This window comes from Pseudorasbora parva, chromosome 24 (genome assembly GCF_024679245.1).
Source record: "Pseudorasbora parva isolate DD20220531a chromosome 24, ASM2467924v1, whole genome shotgun sequence".
Lineage (NCBI taxonomy): Eukaryota > Metazoa > Chordata > Actinopteri > Cypriniformes > Gobionidae > Pseudorasbora > Pseudorasbora parva.
The window spans coordinates 28,157,693-28,178,533 of NC_090195.1; the positions used below are offsets into that span (position 1 = coordinate 28,157,693).

Here is a 20,841-nt window from a genome sequence, read left to right on the forward strand (position 1 = left end):
TTTAGGCTAGGCGATTTTCATTCAAAGATGTAAAAGTAATTAAGCTATGTAGCCTATTGTATCTTTTTTTACTAGATAAAAACATTAAAAACATATTGCAATAAATAATTACTCTGTTTAGCCTATGAATGGGCAATCCGATCCAGTCAGCGCTGTCATTAGAGCGTGATAGCCAAACTTAACCCTTGATTGACCAGCGGCACTGTTTGCTATTTATCTTATTCCAATCCCATGCATTTTTACAAGATTTTTTATTTGTTCTATTTTTTATATCTTTGCATTATATATGCAAATGTTTACTCATTAGAAATAATCTTATCTTGTTCATATAATTCAGTGTCACCTATCAACCTGTAAGTTTTGCTGCACATCAATGAAGATTCTCTTTACTAGAGGTATTGTGTCCTTAATAATAATAAGATGGCTATAATTAATTGTAAATCATCCAAAATAAATGCCATGATCATTAGATTTTATAAAGGTGTTACTATATTGATTTTGCAAATGGTGATCAGCAACCAAATATTGATAATATGGAAGTTACTGCCTTTTGCCTTGGCATGACTCCTCATTTTTTGCAGACAATACAAAGGCAGAGTGCAGTAACTTCAAAATAGGGGTCAAAAGTCAAGTTTGAGTAAAAAAAAAGTGTATGTAGAGAATTGTCATTACTAAAAAATCTAAATGCCAGATTTCCAGTGTCCTACCTATAACTAATTTGGCTGGACAACAAAAAATCTTTAAAGTCATTTTTCTCAGTTCCACACTCCAGTGAGTTAAGGTATTTTGCCTTTGTAGGGCAGAAATATACACTTTAGAAAACAAGAAACTAAAAGCAAAATCATAACTGGAAAGAATCATTATAATAATATAGGAAGATAAATAGTGATTAAGGTTTTGATTATGAAGTTAATTAGGAGATAAATATATACAGGTATATTGAAGCGGCAGTGAATTTCAGAATCCCCCTTCAGCTGATTCCAGTCTGGCTTAGACTTAGTGGCAGGGTTTTTTTTATTTTTTTTTATTTATATTACATTGACACTTATACAGTAAAAGGAGGACTTTGAGGAGTGATGTTTTCGGAAACAGAAACAGAAAAAGACAAACACTGTAATGTCTGGATGAGGAAAAGTAAGAGCATAGGGCCAAGGAGAAGAAGAGAGAAGAGCAGGCCCAGTGAGAGGAGCAGGAGAAGTGAGAGATTCAGTGAGAGATGCATATATAGATAGATTCAGAAGTGCACAACAAACAATTAAATCTATAGATTTATTTATTTCTAGGGATTTAGTGGTGCTCTGAAAAAATACATTTTTAAACCATTTTTAAAGCATTTATTTATTTCTATCACTTAAAATTGCTCCATCTGGACCAGTATACCAATTTAGATGCAAATGCTCGAGGTAAACTTGTCAAGAGTAAGATATTTTGTCGAGGGACATTTTCATCTGCTATTAAATATTAATATTTATAATACACTGTATAATGTTTTTATTTATTATATTTATGTTTTGGGTAAATCTCGAACCTCCTGCTAGTTACACAAGCTTTTTTTCTAAAGATAATTTCAACTTTAAAAGCATGGCCCTTCCCAGGAGTCCCAGGAGGAGGTCATAGTAATAGAGTCCCTGTCAGTTCATCCTCCTCCCCTCTGCCCCGCTGATGGACAGTTTCGTGTTATCCACACTGCCAGATACAAAATGCTCCTGACACCCCACCACACTCTATCAATGATGTTTCTCTGGATTTCCTCTTGCCCGAGTGTTTTTTCTCAATCTCTGCTCTTGTCTCGCTGTGACATGTAACTCTCTTTCATGCAACGGATTGGTTGATATGATAGGGCTCGATCAGTGCTTTGACTGGAAATCTGGGTCAGGTCTTCTTTTATGCCTGCTTTATTATTATGTTTTTTAGAGAAAACATTTCTCACTGAAGACTGACGCTTGATTGACACAATGACATCCAATTGGACATGTCAGAGGAGCTCATTTCTCTGAGGGTTTGATGGAAACTCCTTTTTTTTCTTCAGGAAGGACTACTTTTCCACAAATCTCTTAGGAACAGTTGCACTCCGTGGCACCATAGCGGGGGGTCTGTCAGATAACCTTCCCCGAGTTATTTTCGCTTCTCTGTCCTGTTGTTACAGAAATTGCACTTTCCTTGTGCGTAGAGATCAGCCAAGTCACCTTCAGACTCTCCAGGAATTTTTCAGTGCGAATGCCAAAGGATTGCCCCCCCCCCCCCCCTCCAAAAAAAAAAAAAGTTCTCTTTAAACGCCTCTTAAATATGTTGCTGATATCTAAGCTGACAGCAGTGAATTGGGTCAGTTACACCAGCCTCTCTCATGAATACTAACATTGTCAGAGTACATAGACAATCCTGTGTGCATATCAAGATTCAATGAAAACGTAGTCAATGCATCAAAAATACAAATGCCCTTTAATAATGTTCCTGCCTCAGCATTCAAGTTGCATTTTCACGTCAGCAAATGATGAAAATAAAACTCTCTTCTTCTGCTCCACATCAATGAAGCGGCATATATTAAGAAAAATAATGAATCATACACTGAACCGGAAGGTCCCCATTTCCTTTTAATCGTTTCATTAACTTTGGGCCGAAGGGCTGACAAGAAAGATCGACAGGTCTGTCAAACAAAGAGCAGTGCATGTGAACTCTGCAGTATGCTAGACCTACAGTCTTACAGATAACACTATGATCTCCTTAACCAACAAAAGGTTCTTTCATTCAGCCATTCTGACTTTGAAGTGGAGATCATCTCCCATTTCCACATCTTATGAAAGCTCTTGCTGCTCTTTAATTAATGCTGGAATTGTCCTCATTTTCTTATTTGCTCCGTTACATGCTCCTTATTTTTGCCATTTCTTGGCAGTGGATTTCTGGGAGAGATTCATCACCACTCTAATATTATGCAAAGGGTTCCATAAACATTTTAAAAGATAATTGCGACTTTTTATCTCACAATTCTGAGAAATAAACTTGTTATTAAGTCAGAATTGCATGATATAATAGGCCCTATTTTGAGCGCATGGTATGTCCAAATTTTTGCTATTTTAACGACGGGAAAGATGGTCGTTATGCCCGGCACATGGTCCAAAATGGTACCTAGTCTCTTAAAGGGGGGGGGGGGGGGGGGGGGGGAATGCTGTTTCATGCATACTCAGCTTTTTACACTGTTGAAGACTTGGATTCCCATCCTAAACATAGACAAAGTTTCAAAAACTAATGTTGGACGTTTGATGGAGTATTTCTGTGTCAAAAATACTCCTTCCAGTTTCTCACAAGTTTCGGAGAGTTTTTTTTGAGTATGGGTCAGCTTGACGTTAATAGAGCGGAAGGTCCTTGTATGGGCCATACAGGCTCTTCTCCCGGAAGGGTGCGTGCACGTGTGACTAGAGCGAGAGAGGAAATGCACGCCCATAAACACTCTCTCAGGTGCAGATCCAGTCGATCCAGGCGCTGCACTCCACTTTACAGTATTCCTATGGGTGACATCAAGTGACTTCAACGCTTCAGCACAGCATTCCGGGAAGGCAGCGCTGCATTTGAACCGATTTGAACGCAGAAATGAAGGCAAGCTTCACAACACTTCGCTTCAGTCGCGTCGCAAAAGTGGATCTCCATCGTTCACTGCTGTCAGGACTTTACCAAATCATACCAAAGAAGTGTGTTTTTGACGGAGCGGTCCCAGCGATAAAGGTTCGGTCCTGCTTTGAAAGCTGCCGGTGAGTAAAACTGCTTCAAATGTCTGAGCTGTTGGCTATCGTCGCGTGAGTAAACATCAGTAAACGACACGATCGCGTGCTTCATCATTCAAATGAGCTAACGGACTCTATTGTTGTTCTATGTATAACGTTACACTAGTCTGACGTGCAAAACCGTTTTGCTTGCTACTGCTAAGGTTTAGTCGCATACAATAGTCCGTAAACCGAATCATGTCCTCAAAAACAAGCGAGTAAACACACACAAATGTTGACAGGCCACTAAAAACAGTACATACCACAGAGACGGACGTGCTGCTGTTGCTGTTTCTCCTGTTCCATTTATTTCAGCCTCCTGATCTGATTCTGGATCATATATCTATTAGCTGAGATCGATAGCAAGGGTTTCTTCACGCTTGAGGAAGTCACCGCTTTGCACTCTCGTCATTCTTTAGCTCCGCCCGCTCGATACGCCTCCAGGCGCTCGTTTTTTTCCGGAAAGACTCTGAACAGCCCATATTTCTTTTATAAATATAATAAAACTAAAGACTTTTCGAAAATATATGAAGGATGCAATACTACTCTATAGGTACTCAAGATTGACAGGAGATTGACTGAAACTGAGTGTTTCACCCCCCCTTTAATGAGTCATGTTTTTTTTTTTGTTTTTTTTTGCGTAACGTGCAATAAACTAATCATAGTCTAATCTCCCATTCCCTATAAAAGCCACTTGCATTTGCACTCTAGTGAGGAAACTGATCTGCTCATCCAATGACGTCTGCTTGCTCGTTAAAGGATTCAATTGTAAAAGATTGTGTACATAAACATAAAAATCCCTACTGTAATAAAGTTCATAGAAATGGGAAGGAAGGAGGCGGGAACCTACAAACGTTCAACAAAGACTTTACTCAAGTAAATAAACAAATCGAAAGTAAACCGCGGGCAGCCCCTCACGGACGACTGCCCATACACACATAACAAAACTCAACATGAAGACCAGGGCCTGGTCCTCTCTCGTCTTCCACTGTCTTTGCTTCTCCTTTTATACTCCCGTCACTCCGCGGTGGTGAGACGAGACCGGTGTGTCGCGCAGCTGGCGCTCATTATCACTCGTCACCAGCCCACTCTCACAGTCCCTCGCCTCGCTGCTTGCCACACCTACGTTTATGTACACAATAATAATCTTTTAAAATGTAATCCGTAATTTTTTTCATATTTGTCATGTTTGTGTGCTGCTGCAAGTCCATTTGTGTGTAATAAGCAGAGTGTATGTGCGTTTTGCACCTGACTATAGTTACTCGCCATTACTAACGCCCTTTAAATAACACAAAAATATTGCACTTTAGACCAGGTTTCAGTTGGAATAATAAATATGTACAATATTTTTTTTGCTGTCATTTTCAGTTGTCTCAAAATACCAATGCGCCAACAACCCGCCTGAACATGCCTCGTTTTCAGACCAGCACACCCATGGACGCACAAATGGGCGCAAATGTATTTGCTATTTAAACAGCCTGGTCCAGGACATGAATAACTGCGCTGGGTTATAACTAGCAAAAAACACTTTCATCCCAGCTGGCACCCCATTGCGCTGGATTTATGATAGAACCCAAAGTCAGAATTGTGAGATATAAAGTCAGATTAGTGTGTTTTAAAGTAAGAATTGTGAGATATAAAGTCAGAATAGTGTGTTTTAAAGTAAGAATTGTGAGATATAAAGTCAGAATAGTGTGTTTTAAAGTAAGAATTGTGTGATATAAAGTCAGACTTGTGAGATTTGATCACGTGACTTTATATCACGCATTCTCACTCTTTCATCTCCGTTCAGCATTCAAACAGTGTTTCTTGTTCGGAGATGACAGTCAGCACGGTAAAACTCTTTTCGAGATGATTCAATATTCCTATTATTATATTTGATCTGTAGATAAGAGTCTGTAGATTTGCATGACATGACTTTATCTTGCTGGAGTTATCTTGCTGAATAGATATAATACATTAGAATTTGTTCACACAACATGTTTTCTCTTTGAGCCCTGAACTTTTGAATACAGAGCACAGAATTATGTGACTCCATGTTGATTTAAGCTCATCATTCTGCACCCAGGATGCGCATGTGCATTTCTGTATTGGAGCCTATCATATTATGATAGTTTTGTGCACTGAAAGATTATTAACAGCATATCTTGCTCTGTCAGATCACATCTGGTTGCCCCATTAAAAAGCTGTGCAACACATTTAAAATTAATATATTTTAATTTTATATTATTATAAATGTATTGTTTTCATATATAGTATTTTATATCTATATATAAATATAAATTATATATATTAGATTTATATATTAATAAATATCTTACCTCTTTATATATATTATGTATATTGCCTCTTTTAATTATATAATATACAGTCTTGTTCAAAATAATAGCAGTACAATGTGACTAACCAGAATAATCAAGGTTTTTTGTATTTTTTTATTGCTACGTGGCAAACAAGTTACCAGTAGGTTCAGTAGATTCTCAGAAAACAAACAAGACCCAGCATTCATGATATGCACGCTCTTAAGGCTGTTCAATTGGGCAATTAGTTGAAAGGGGTGTGTTCAAAAAAATAGCAGTGTGGCATTCAATCACTGAGGTCATCAATTTTGTAAAGAAACAGGTGTGAATCAGGTGGCCCCTATTTAAGGATGAAGCCAACACTTGTTGAACATGCATTTGAAAGCTGAGGAAAATGGGTCGTTCAAGACATTGTTCAGAAGAACAGCTACTTTGATTAAAAAGTTGATTAGAGAGGGGAAAACCTATAAAGAGGTGCAAAAAATGATAGGCTGTTCAGCTAAAATGATCTCCAATGCCTTAAAATGGAGAGCAAAACCAGAGAGACGTGGAAGAAAATGGAAGACAACCATCAAAATGGATAGAAGAATAACCAGAATGGCAAAGGCTCAGCCAATGATCACCTCCAGGATGATCAAAGACAGTCTGGAGTTACCTGTAAGTACTGTGACAGTTAGAAGACGTCTGTGTGAAGCTAATCTATTTTCAAGAATCCCCCGCAAAGTCCCTCTGTTAAAAAAAAGGCATGTGCAGAAGAGGTTACAATTTGCCAAAGAACACATCAACTGGCCTAAAGAGAAATGGAGGAACATTTTGTGGACTGATGAGAGTAAAATTGTTCTTTTTGGGTCCAAGGGCCACGGGCAGTTTGTGAGACGACCCCCAAACTCTGAATTCAAGCCACAGTACACAGTGAAGACAGTGAAGCATGGAGGTGCAAGCATCATGATATGGGCATGTTTCTCCTACTATGGTGTTGGGCCTATTTATCGCATACCAGGGATCCTGGATTAGTTTGCATATGTTAAAATACTTGAAGAGGTCATGTTGCCCTATGCTGAAGAGGACATGCCCTTGAAATGGTTGTTTCAACAAGACAATGACCCAAAACACACTAGTAAACAGGCAAAGTCTTGGTTCCAAACCAACAAAGTTAATGTTATGGAGTGGCCAGCCCAATCTCCAGACCTTAATCCAATTGAGAACTTGTGGGGTGATATCAAAAATGCTGTTTCTGAAGCAAAACCAAGAAATGTGAATGAATTGTGGAATGTTGTTAAAGAATCATGGAGTGGAATAACAGCTGAGAGGTGCCACAAGTTGGTTGACTCCATGCAACACAGATGTCAAGCAGTTTTAAAAAACTGTGGTCATACAACTAAATATTAGTTTAGTGATTCACAGGATTGCTAAATCCCAGAAAAAAGAAAAAAAAAATGTTTGTACAAAATAGTTTTGAGTTTGTACAGTCAAAGGTAGACACTGCTATTTTTTTGAACACTCCCCTTTCAACTAATTGCCCAATTGAACAGCCTTAAGAGCGTGCATATCATGAATGCTGGGTCTTGTTTGTTTTCTGAGAATCTACTGAACCTACTGGTAACTTGTTTGCCACGTAGCAATAAAAAAATACAAAAAACCTTGATTATTCTGGTTAGTCACATTGTACTGCTATTATTTTGAACAATACTGTATATATATAATTTTAATAGTCATTTGATTTGTTTGTTAACATTTTACCAGATTAGCACTACACTTAAATTCACTTCTGTTCTTCCCCACTAAATTATGTACTTCACTAAATGTTTAGATTTTAGAAATGGGTTTGCACCAAATCCTTTTTCTAAAATTACTTATTTTTTGTTATAGTTTGATTATATATATTTTTTTGTCATTTGTTGGTTATGACATTTTTTTGTATTATTATTATTATTGTGCATCCTTACTATACACCTGATTATTCTGCACAGTATGCATGGTTTATACGTTTTATGTATGTATGGAATACCTGAAAAACAATATTTTAATAATACCTGTTTTGATTTTGAAGACTACTACAATATCTATCACTTATATTTTCAGAAAATGTGTTAATAAAAAAGTAAAGATAAGATCTTTACTGAGCTTTGTTTTTTGTTTGAGTGATTATCAGTGTACTAATAAATTGCACGTTTACAGTGATGAATATTAATCTAGCTGCAATGGTGGGCGGCTCACCTTTAACAGTAAACAGTCCAGGCACACTGCAGCCTCTCTAGAGCAAGCAACTAGGCGGAGAATCTTCCAGCTGGGCTCATTTCTCCTCTTTGCACCATGCAAAAAAATCTGCCCTGTCAGCTCCAACATAGACACACCAGCTTGAATATACATCCAATACCTTTCTTTTGTTTTTACCCTTTGAAACTCACTTGACTGAACTCATTGGCAAGGATTATTATATCGTGATTGCCTAGTCGATTGCTGTTGTTTGTAATATTTTGGTTTATTCACTAACTTCTTTTTTCTGCTCACATTTAAATGCTTTCTAGTATCAGCCTCAGGGCACACATGGCCGCTCGTGGACCGCCTGATGCGAAATCCACAAAAAACATTGGCTCCTATCAGATTGCCTCGCTTTTATGCAATTTCTGATGCAGTTTTTATCGGCCCACCAGGAAACAGTCATTTTTACAATTTCTGATACAGAGTGCTTCTCAGGATATCTTTTTGTTTGTTTTTGCTTTTTGCCTTTTTATTAGGCCTTCTGCCTTTTACTGGTTCAGTCGCACAGTCATGCAGGGATCCTTTTTATTATATCATTTGAATGTTTTACTGTTAAAAAAATACAGAATCTGTGGAAATATCAATGCTTACAAATGAAATGAACAAAAGATCTGCACTCTATTGTGTCTTTTTATAAATATTATATACATATTTTTTGCAACAAAGCACATATGGATCATTCAGATATTTTCATAATCAGCCTTCATTATTCAGTGAATCATCATCATCATCATCATCATCATCATCATTATCATCGTGGTAATTCACTGATGAAAGCTGATTGCCGAAATGTCTGAATAATCCATGTGCTTTGTTGCAAAATAATAAAAAGTCATAATTAGGGCTGTCAATCGATTAAAATATTTAATCGCACATTTTTATCAGTTGTATATATCTTAAAATAAGTTTAAATTACGTTTTTAACACTTTAATCAACATGGGTATGGACAAATATGCATGCTTTATATGTTATTAGTGAATAATAATCATTGATACAGCATGAAGACTAGACATGTATCAAAGGTCATAGATGTTTATCAAAGAACTTGTTCATGTCTCTTAAGCCTTGCTTAAAATTTCAGAATAAGCAGTGATTTCTCTCATTTTAAGAATTTAAATAAAGGGCGTTTTCACACTGGCAGTTTAGTTCAGAACAGGGCACAGTTCGTATGAAACATTGCACCAGTAACACACCATACCTGGAGGAGCTCCATATTCCACGAGTAGGAATATAGTGTGGCCCCTTTAAGAAATGCGCACACTATCTATTGAACTGCCGGTATTTCGTGTGTGTGCCGAACTGTGCCGCGATTCACATGAACATTGTGAGAAACACAGATTTCGGAGCGCTCTTGTTCGGAAAAGTAACCTGCTGCGTATTCGTTTTAGCCGATCGTAATATACAGGTATTTAGTGCAATAAAACACATGCACTGTAACTGGTGATGGTGTTAATGATTTACTTTGGATATGAGTGAGAGTGAGCTTGCAGTGCATTTATGCATTACGCTCGGACTGCAAAGAATGTGCTCAGTGTAAAAACCCACTTGACCTGGAGTGTAATAAAAATTAAAGAAAAAATATGGTAGCTTGTAGGCAATAAGTGCTTTTGGTTAGTAATTTTATCGTTAACCCTTTAAATGTTTGCTGCTGTATCCTTTACGTCTATGGCTTATCTCGATTTCTCCAACTGCGGGCTACGCCATGGATCAAATAGAAAATTTGCACTCTGTTAGTTGCGCATTAATACATTTAGTGCTGTTAAAATGAATTTGCATTTTCGCGTAATTAACACATTAATTTTGATAACCTTAGTCATAATGTTTTACTTTTAGAAATATATAGTACAATTTAAATATTAAGTATTTCTCTTTCTTAAAGAGAAATAATAAAATATGCAAAATTAAGTAAAGATTACAATAACCAGTTTCAACTGTTAATTGGGCTTGTTTTCTTCATAATGAGATTAGCTCAGCTGTTTCACCCTGATATTTCGGTCTATATTTGTGTTACGTTATTGTGTGCCTTCATAACCCACACGACAGGAGATTTGAGGGAACAATCTTTAATAACTCAGTAGAACATACAGGAGAAAAAAACAACAAAAAAACAAAGCTACTGCACTAAAACATTCACAAGACTGAACGATGACCTAAAAGAACTGAGGGCAAAATACAAAGGGAAAGTAATGAATGTAAAACTGAACAGGTGAAGGAACTAATCAACAACCAGGGAAACAAACAATAACTGGGAATTTAGGCAAAACACACACCAAAAAAGAACATAACAGAATATACACATTACAGTATGCCCAACTGAAGAGGGAGGGTGGAGAGAGACCAGGGCAACGATGATGGTGGGAGGAGCCAAGAGCTGGAGTTACCAGGCAGGGACCCAGACCACAGCTAGGATGAAAGCCTTTGCAGAAGGAGAAGCCATAGTGGAGATTTGCCTCCGGGATGATGGACGGAGATAGAGCCGATGGATGTGGAGACCTGGACGCAGGCACTTAACTAGCGAGACCGGGCGACACTGATTTGTCCTAGAGGCCGAGGTAGAGCTGCAGTGACGACTGTCCAAGGTGTAGCCAGGGTGCCAGAGAGCTGAGGTAGAGCTAGTGTGTCCGAGGGCCGAGGTGGAGACAAAGGGTTGGAGAGGTGGAGTGCAGGGGACAGCTCAAAAATCCATGGTGTAGGCAAAATGACTTCTGACCAAGGCGCAGTTGGAGGGACAAGGGAGCTTATTGGGTTCATAAGACCAAAGGTCCTAGATTGAGCCGAGAGAGGGAGGAGCAAAGGCGAAGCCAACAGGCCGTGATAAAGTGATGGGGTCGAGGCCTGAAGGGGGAGCCAGGGGATCCTTCTAAGCTGATCTGGAGACTGGCAGACCTACGGCAAATCCACACAGTATAGTGGAGTCAAAGGAGGAGCCAAGAGGCTGAATGGAAACAGTGGAGGTGGGGTCGACGAACTGGCTGACTTTGGAAGAGATGGGAGAGGGAGGCTGGGTGGGAACTCTAGAGACACAGGGGACTTCAAGCTGGTCAGAAACAGCGGGGACGCAGGAGACTTTGAGCTAGACATGACCAGTGGGAACCACGTCTCAGGTAAACATCCTCTTCTAGGTCAACATATAATAAGGAAGTCAGTTGAAGAAGACCCACAGGGATGGGAGTGTGAGCGGGGTCTTCCTCAAACTTCACTACTCATCCCCCGGCGGAACAGGATGTTGCCGTCACGCACCATTTTTTGAGTCATGGGCTCTGGGGTGATGGCTTGCTCAGTCCTCAACTCTGGCCTTTTCATTGTGGCAGGCTCTGGCTCTCTGTTTGTGGTGGGCTCTAGCTTGGTGATGGCTGGCTGGGCTCTGGGTCTGTAGTGGAGCTGGTTAGGTCCTTCACTGGGCAGATGGTGAAATCAGATCAGTTGTTCACCAGCACTCACTCCACAAATGTGGCAAAATCATCTCTGGGACCATTCACTAGAAAGACATGCCTTGGACTGCTCTTTGAGGTTGGTGTGGTAAAATATGCAGAGTGAGTGGTCCAGATAGTGAGTTAGACATGCCAGACCTAAGATTGCCTTGTATTTTCCTCCAGTAAACAACATTTTTGCTCCAGCCAGAGTATTTGGACGGCAGGTAGGTCCATTGGAGAAGAAAAAAGAAAGAAAAACACCACAAAAACAATCTCTTCTAGGTTCTGTATTCTGTCATGTTACCTTTTTTAACTTTATAACACTCATGGCACATGAGATCCGAGGGAAAAAAATTTAATAACTTAGAAGAACATACACAAGAAAAAACAAAGCTACTAGACAAAACATTGAAGAGACCAAACTATGAACTGATAGAACTGAGGGCTTAAATACAACATAATAAATGTAAAAACAGAACAGGTGCAATAACTAATAAACAAGGGAAACTAATGATAACTAGATAAAAATCACAGAATAGGCGTATTCTATTCATGTGAAATTTGAATATCATTTTGAATGTATTATTTCATTATAAATGGTCAAAAAATTCTGCGTAATTTCAATGACCGTTTTATCTTGGGAGCAATATACTATCTCCTGCTATAGTTCCAACTACTTCTTAGACACTGGATTACCTAACGTTTGCTATAAGGTTATGGCCTCAAATCTTTGTTGAGACTTAGGGCGTTTTCACACCTGAAAGTCCGCACCAAGGTCCGAACCAAAGTTTGTGTTTGGACATTTGGTTCTATTTGGTTTGCTTTCACATTGCAGTTATGTTAGCGCACCAAAGAACTTTACATGACGCACTGGCGTCCTGTCGTCATCATCTATGAGGGCTGCATCTTAACATTGATTGGTTTGTTAGCGCGTGCGTCTGACGTCAGTGTGTTGTCAATTCAGCGGCTAACTTTGACAAGAATGAATGAACAGACGCATCGTTGCCAATAATGTTAATATTATGGCATTACTATCTGCAGCACCAACTATACTCGAGGCAAATTCACCAAATGAACGTCCTCGTTGTGCAAACATTTTATCGGCGCCGACAGGAAAGGAGGAGCTCCTAGAAGATAGGCTTTTTAACCAAACAATGTATTTTATTTTATAGCCTAGTTATGTTTAAATATATTATAATGTTATTTTTACATTTCATCTAGGCTATATTGATTATGAAACGTGCACAGATGTGCAAAGACATCAAGTCAGAAATAATTTTGACCACTTCATTAGATTTGTTTTGTAGAAAGCTTTATTTTGTATCTTAATTTTAATAAATGTTTCATCATTTGCCTGAATTTAATAAATAAGCTTAAATAAATAATATAGCAGACATCCCGTGACGGAGTGATCATTTGTGTTGCACATGAACTGGAGCGGTCTCATAACTAAACTGAAACTCATATAGTCAAGCAGAGCACGCTGTTCACGCGAGCTGACATGAGTACACAAGCGGTTCTGGTTAAAATGCTGCGCGATCACTGCTGCTTACATGTGCTGTGAGTTTAATCTGTGTTTTTTCACTAATCCTACACCAGAACTTCCTGTAAACGGTCTGAAAGTCCGAACTATACAGAAAATGCTTTCACACAAGAAACGAACCGAACCTTTGTTCAGTTTGGTCCGGACCGAGACTACCTCTTGACGTCGGACCAAATTTCGTCTGTTTGGTCCGGACCATGGTCCGAGGGAGGTTTCACACCTGTAATTTTGGTTCGTACCAAACTGAAAAGTCCGAAAATCCGGACCAAACAAGGTAGGTGTGAAGTTCGGACTTTCAGACCATTTACAGGAAGTACTGGTGTAGGATTAGTGAAAAAACACAGATTAAACTCACAGCACATGCAGTGATGGAGCGCGCAGCAGAACCGCTTGTGTAGTCAGCTCGCGTGAACATCGTGCTCTGCTTGACTATATGAGTTTCGGTTTATTTATGAGACCGCTCCAGTTCATGTGCAGCGCAAATGATCACTCCGTCACGGGATGTCTGCTATATTATTTATTTAAGCTTATTTATTAAATTCAGGCAAATGATGAAACATTTATTAAAATTAAGATACAAAATACAAAGCTTTCTACAAAACAAATCTTAATGAAGTGGTGATTTCTGACTCGATGTCTTTGACATATATTGCACATCTGTGCACGTGTCATAATCAATATAGCCTAGATGAAAATTAAAAATAACATTATAATATTTAAACATAACTATAAAATAAAATACATTGTTTGGCTAAAAAGCCTATCTTCTAGGAGCTCCTCCTTTTCTGTCGGTGCTGATAAAATGTTTGCTCAACGAGGACATTCATTTGGTGAATTTGCCTCGAGTATAGTGGGTGCTGCAGATAGTAATGCCATAATATTAACAGTATTGGCAACGATGCGTCTGTTCATTCATTCTTGTCAAAGTTAGCCGCTGAATTGACAACACACTGACATCAGACACACGTCCGCTAACAAACCAATCAATGTTAAGATGCAGCCCACATAGATGATGACGACAGGACGCCAGTGCGTCATGTAAAGTTCTTTGGTGCGCTGACATAACCGCAATGTGAAAGCAAACCAAAAAGAACCAAATGTCCAAACACAAACTTTGGTTCGGACCTTGGTGCGGACTTTCATGTGTGAAAACGCCCTTAGGTTCCCATGGCCATGGAAATCCTGGACATATCTGAAATTTCTTCTAGTTATGCTCGGCTTTAAAACAATTTGCCTAGAAATTGCTTGGGTGCTGTATCTATATTTATAAAAGCTGTATCCAGTAATATTGAACAATTTGATTGTCATGCGGAAAAGCTGTTGCAAAGACAGTAGTAAATAAGTGAGATCCTCAAATGCAACTTACTATTCTGCTCTCAGTCCAAATTAACATTTAGTCACTCTTAAAGGGTTAGTTCACCCAACAATGTAAATTCTGTCATTAATTACTTACCCTAATGTTGTACAACACCCCTAAGACCTCCGTTTATCTTCCATCTGAAGATATTTTTGTTGAATTCCGATGGCTCAGACAGGCCTTCATTGACACCAATGTCATTTCCTCTCTCAAGACCCATAAAAGGCACTAAAGACGTCATTACAAAGCCAATCTCACTACAGTGGCTCTACAATAATTTTTTGAAGCGACAAGAATAGTTTTTGATTTCAAAACAAAGATTTGAACGGTTATGAATCAACATCCGAATCCTGAATCGATATACTGATTCATAACCGTTCGAATCTTTGTTTTGAAATCGACCCATCACTATGGGCCCTATCTTGCACCCAGCGCAATTGACTTTGTACACCGACGCATGTGTCATTCCTATTTTGCACCCGCGCAAAGCGCGCTTTTCCCTCCACAGAAGCACGTCGCTAAACTAGTGAATGAACTTGCGCTCCCTGTGCGGTTCAGCGCAAAAAAGGAGGCGTGTTCCGGCGCAAACAATTCCTGGTGCTATTTTGCTGTTCCATTAAACAATTGTGCCACTGACCAGAAAAAAAACTAGTCTAAAGTCAGTGGCGCGTTGCGCGTTGTTCATTATGCTATTTTAAGGGCGCATGCTTGACCATAATGTATAGCGTGCACAACGCGCATACACTTTGCTCATGTAATCTACACAGATGCAACAGTTATTTTTGCAAAATCAATTGTTACACTAAAAAAATATTAACACATGAGATGACGGAAATCATTGTGGTGTGCCACGAAGATGTGAAAAAAATAGGCATAAATCTAGCTTGCAAATTATTCAGGCTAATTGTAGTAATTAAGGATCAGACCCGTTTGCCCAATAGTGGCAAGACATATATGTATATAAGGACATCTGACAAATTGGTTTGTCCGTCAAGAACCAGGAAAAAAAACCGACTGAAAAACTGAAAAAAACGTTTAACCGACGCTATTTTGGGTGGGTTTCTCCCATCCCCATACAACACAACTTCTCTGTCTTTCACTGCTCTTACAAGAACATCAGTCACGTCGGCTGTGAACCGCTCCTGGCGTGCGCCTGGTAAATACGCCATAATAATAGCAATCCATAACGGAACTTGCGCACCTGCTTTCAAAGGGAATTTTGGATGCCACTCTGATTGGTTTATTCACGTTACACCCAAACCACACCTATGGATAATGAAGCTTCTTCAGACCAACCCATTTCAGATTTGCGCCGGGCGCAAGAGCCATTTATCCCGCCGGGAAAATAGAAACAGCGCCGAGACCCGCCCTCAAAGTTACTTGCGCTTCGCGCTTTGACACTTGCGTTTCAGATCGTTAAAATAGAGACCTATATGTCATTATTTAGTTGTTGTTTTCTTGCGCACAAAAACTATTCTCGTCGCTTCATGAAATTATTGTAGAGCAACTGTAGTGAGATGGACTTTTTAAGGACGTCTTTAGTGCCTTTTATGGGTCTTGAGAGAGTAAATGACATTGGTGTCAATGAAAGCCTGTCTGAGCCATCAAATTTCAACAAAAATATCTTTGTTTGTGTTCTGAAGAGGTCTTAGGTGTGTCGAACAACATTAGGGTAAGTAATTATTGACAGAATTTTAATTTTTTGGGTGAACTAACTCTTTAAATATCACATTGAAAATTAAACTTTGGTTGGCTGTTTGACAAATCAGTCAGACAGCCCATTCCCTCCAAATGGGCGACAGAATAAGATGGAGAGTGGACCAGACTGATCAGACAATAGTCCACAAGGCTATGTTGGTTTCAAACAGTATATTTCTGTGGCTTTCTGATGTTTGCTCTCCTGCAGTCTTCCCATTTAGGATGTATAATACTGCTCATCCTGACAGCAAAATGGTACAAATCAGATATTGCCTTTTCTGCATCTTCCAATGCATATGAAATGAGACATATAGTAGACGAAAGCACTCTGTGATCATATCTGATGTGCAGAATTATGACTAAATAAATCAGGTTAGTGCTGGCATCAGCTGTAAATGCACAAAGCCCATTTTAATAATAAAACATTCAATTGGTCTAAAGCAGAGCCTGGAGGGACGCCTGATTGTGTTTACTTCCATGTTCTCCCTTTTTCCCCCTCCTCTGCGGCGCTGGAGAATTGCACCCAGCCCGCGCTTGAACCCGCACACGTACACGAGTCAAAGTGACAGCATAATATTAGTCGGAGCGAGATGAAGTGCGAGTGAGTTGATAGATTCTTCCCCGCTTTCTCTGTCAAACACACTGAATACATTCTGGTGTTCATTCTCACCTTATGGGGCTGTCATTTAATGCAAAGCTGTGCTGGCGCATTCCTTTCCAATGCGTGTGATTTAAAACGCTTTTTCACTCCGCTGCGTGTTCAGTCTATCTATGTATTGATGTGGCGGTAAGTTGGTGCACTCGTGCCGTGTGCCGAACAAATGAGAGGTAATGTCAAACAGAGGTGGCCTGATGGAGGCGATCTTTGGGCCCTGAGCACAGCGGTACGGCCGAGATAATGAACCCAAGCACTGCTGGAGGTAGGAACAGTCAGAACTTTTCCAGCACTGTGTTAAGAGAGCACTGTGGTTTTCACATCAAGCCCAAGAGCTGAAGTTGCCATTAGCCAAGAGACTATCGCTCCTTTCAGAGGAAAAATCACCAGGCTGCCCTCTAAAAAGAACCTGTCAGCCAATTCAGCACAATGCAGATACAGTTTGCCTCCCGTGAACCTGAAAAACTGAGAGTTTTTGACATGCACTGAGCAGGAGATGGTGGAGGCGTGAAGATTGTGAGTGGCACCAAATAAACTTTGAGGTCTTGTTGCTAAAAGTATTTTCTGTTTTTATTTTTCTCCCTGTAGGTGAGGACGATAGCCTGGCCTTTAAGGGAAAAGTGACAGTGGAAGAAATCTTCAAGAAAGACTTCAAAGTTCACGACCCAAACTCAAAGTGGATCAGCAGTAAGTGTTCTCATCAGCAGACATTTGATTTCCTCCAGCGTCGTTCTTCCATTAGCTGTCCAGTATCTAATTCGATTGCAGAGATTATCTGAGCATTGAGTCACAAACGTAGTATAATTCTCATTGTGCACATAATCAATTCAGAGGGGCAGCAGAATACAAGGTCGTGCATTACTAATTTCCTCTTCAAGTTGAAACGAATTCCACCTTTTTTTATCATAGTCATGAATTTCAAGCATTTGAGAATCAAGTTTGAGCATTTGAGAATCACGATCTTATACTGACCCAAATAAAATCTCAATGACCAAATGAAGAGGCTTCCAATTTACACTTTGTATGTCTACTAACCCTTACAGAAAACAAAACAAAAATACTTTAAAATAATATATTTAAGTGCGAACTGAATGTAATATTTCCGAACACATAGTTGCATGTTAATTGCATTTGAGTAGAAATAGATTATGGAAAATACATGTTTAAAATGTTGGTAACATTATAAAATAATGGTCATTAGTTAACAATAGTTAACTACATTAATAATCATTAATAATAATACATTACATCAATAATAAAAATTAATAAAACATTAATACATTAATAATTAATAATCAACTAACAATAAACTGCACCTATAAAGCATTTCTTTATCTTTGTTAATGTTAATTTCAACATTTACTAGTGCATTAAAATCATGTTAACATTTGTTAATGCAATGTGAACTAACATGAACAGCTGGATTTGTATTAACTAATGTTAACAAAGATGAACACGTACTGCTCATGGTTAGTTTATGTTAGTTAATACATTAACTAATGTTAACTAATGACCATTATTCTAAAGTGTTACCAAAAGTTGATAACCCGCCGAATGTGGGTAAAAACTTTGGCGAGTGACGCTGTAAAATCACTAGACAATCTGGCAGGTTACTTAATATGTTGACTCACTTTACTGGGGAAGTGTGTGTAAGTCAAATATGCGTAGATTTAGCGTGAATACTCAACTCTTGAGTCATTATGCAGCGTATTGCACAGAATCTGTGCATTTCTGGTGTATTTTCACTTAAACACATCATTACGCAACAAATAATGGCACGCTTGTTCATTCACATCGAAGCAATAGCAAAGATTAACAAAAAAAATTAAATAAAAATAATAATATAGCGATACCTGGGGTAACAAACCCCAGTGAAAAAAGCTGAGCAACAAAGCAGACCCTGGTTTATCCTGAGACAACAGGTTTGTTTTGTTCTGCGTCTGTTGTTGTTTGTACTATATTGATCTGTCCACCTAAATTACATTTTTGGTGAAAAGGATGATGATGAAAGAGAAAAGTAGGAAATGGCTGGATGACAGGATTGTGTGTGAGTAAAAAAATGAATGTATGAAAGCCACATTTTATAATTAATATTATTGACCAGTGTTGTGGTTAACTCATTAGAAGTAACTTGAGTTATGTAATCAGATCACTTTTTCAGGTAACTAGTAAAGTAATGCATTACTTTTAAAATTTACAACGCAATACCTGAGTTACTTTTTCAAATAAGCAACGTAAGTTACTTTGTTTTCCCCTTTATTGACTAACAGCTCTCTTGTCCCAATATTGTAATATAAAAAAATCAAAAGTGTGGAGTCGCTGTGTGTAAACATGATGGTTATTGTAAGTATAGGCTAAATGTGACCGTACAATTACTAATATCATTTGCACAAGAAAAAAAGAGAACAAAAAAAGATTCAGTATTCCTCTGTGAAAATCTGTGAAATGCAAACCTCCAATAATTAAATGTTAAATAAATCAAATATATTTATGCATTCAATCTCAGTTTATTGACCAATGTACTTGATGCTGACCTTAATAGATTCAGGTAAACCATATGCAAAAATATATTATTAATAATTATTATTATTTTATATTTTATGGTGTTAATGATTTAACGTTACCTCGGACATGAGCGAGAGTGAGCTTCAGTGTATCGCGCTTAGACTGCAGAGAATGTGCTCAGTGTAAAAACACACTTTTCTTTCGACCTGGAGTCTAATAAAAGTTAAGCAGAATATATGGTAGCTTATGTAGGCTATAACTGCACTTGTTTCAGATTCATTTTATTGTTAACCCTTTTCTTTTCCCATTAAAGGTGGGGTCAGTGCTATCTGGTAACCGTTGTTGATATTTCAAATCACCAAAACAAACACGCCCCTACCCCCAAAAGGGTCTCGCCCCTATTTTGATAGCTCCGCCCCACACATAGGTAACCCAGAGGCATCAACGGCTATGGCAGAATCTCTGTGTATCTAATCCAGGTCAAATATTCAATGAAAAATTCATCCCTGCCATCACAAAAACACAAACAATGAGGAGATTTAGATGCTCCATACGGTGTTGAAATGAACGGGTCTTTATCATCGCTGAAGTGAGACACAATACGATCGCAAATGGACTAACAAGTGAACATGACACACGAACATAGTCAAGCAGCATATATTAGGCTAGTTCTCGGCTAATGTCTGTCATGTGTGACTCGTGTGTTTTGAATAATGACGTGGACAGAGCGTGAGCGAGCGCTCTTCTCACCATCAATAGTAGACACGCCCCTTACCTGCTGATTGGCTACAAGTTTATTATTCCACTCTGCCCGTGTCCTTTTTCTAAAACGGTTTTGAAATAACACTTATCCCACCTTTAATGTTTGCTGCTGCATCCTTTACTTCTATGGCTGATCTCAATTTCTCCAACTATGGGCCATGAATCAAACAGAAAATGCGTGCATTAATAAAATTAGTGCCATTAAAATTAATTTGCGTTAACGCGTTAATTTTGACAGCCCTAATTATTACATGTTAGAATTAACAATTTAAACCTTAAATTAAATTTAGTATACAAATTGGCAGCTGAGTGAAAAAGTTAATAAAAAAAAAAAAAGGTCATTTCATAATTATTACTTCTATTGTCTTTGTCATATAATTAAATTGCATTGCTGAATGTCCTGACAAGCATTTATGGTGAACAATTTGCATGCTAAAAAATATTTATTGTAATTACTATTGAAAATTACATAATGTATTTAAATATATATTTGTTACAATATTGTTGAACATTTGTGATGATGAAGTTGCAATTTTGTACATTCAAAATATGTCAACTTTAATATTAAATAACCCCACACCATATACCTT

At 38.4% G+C, this 20,841-nt stretch overlaps 1 protein-coding gene across 4 annotated transcripts in view; it reads left to right on the forward strand.

The window, feature by feature from the left end:
* The window catches only part of dpp6a (dipeptidyl-peptidase 6a), a 673,440-nt gene that overhangs the window by 460,262 nt on the left and 192,337 nt on the right, over window positions 1–20,841 (forward strand). For all 4 annotated transcript variants that reach the window (XM_067435535.1, XM_067435538.1, XM_067435537.1 and 1 more), the window contains one exon: window positions 17,573–17,671. In XM_067435535.1, the coding sequence (XP_067291636.1) occupies window positions 17,573–17,671 (99 nt within the window). The remainder of the gene's footprint in view (window positions 1–17,572; window positions 17,672–20,841) is intronic.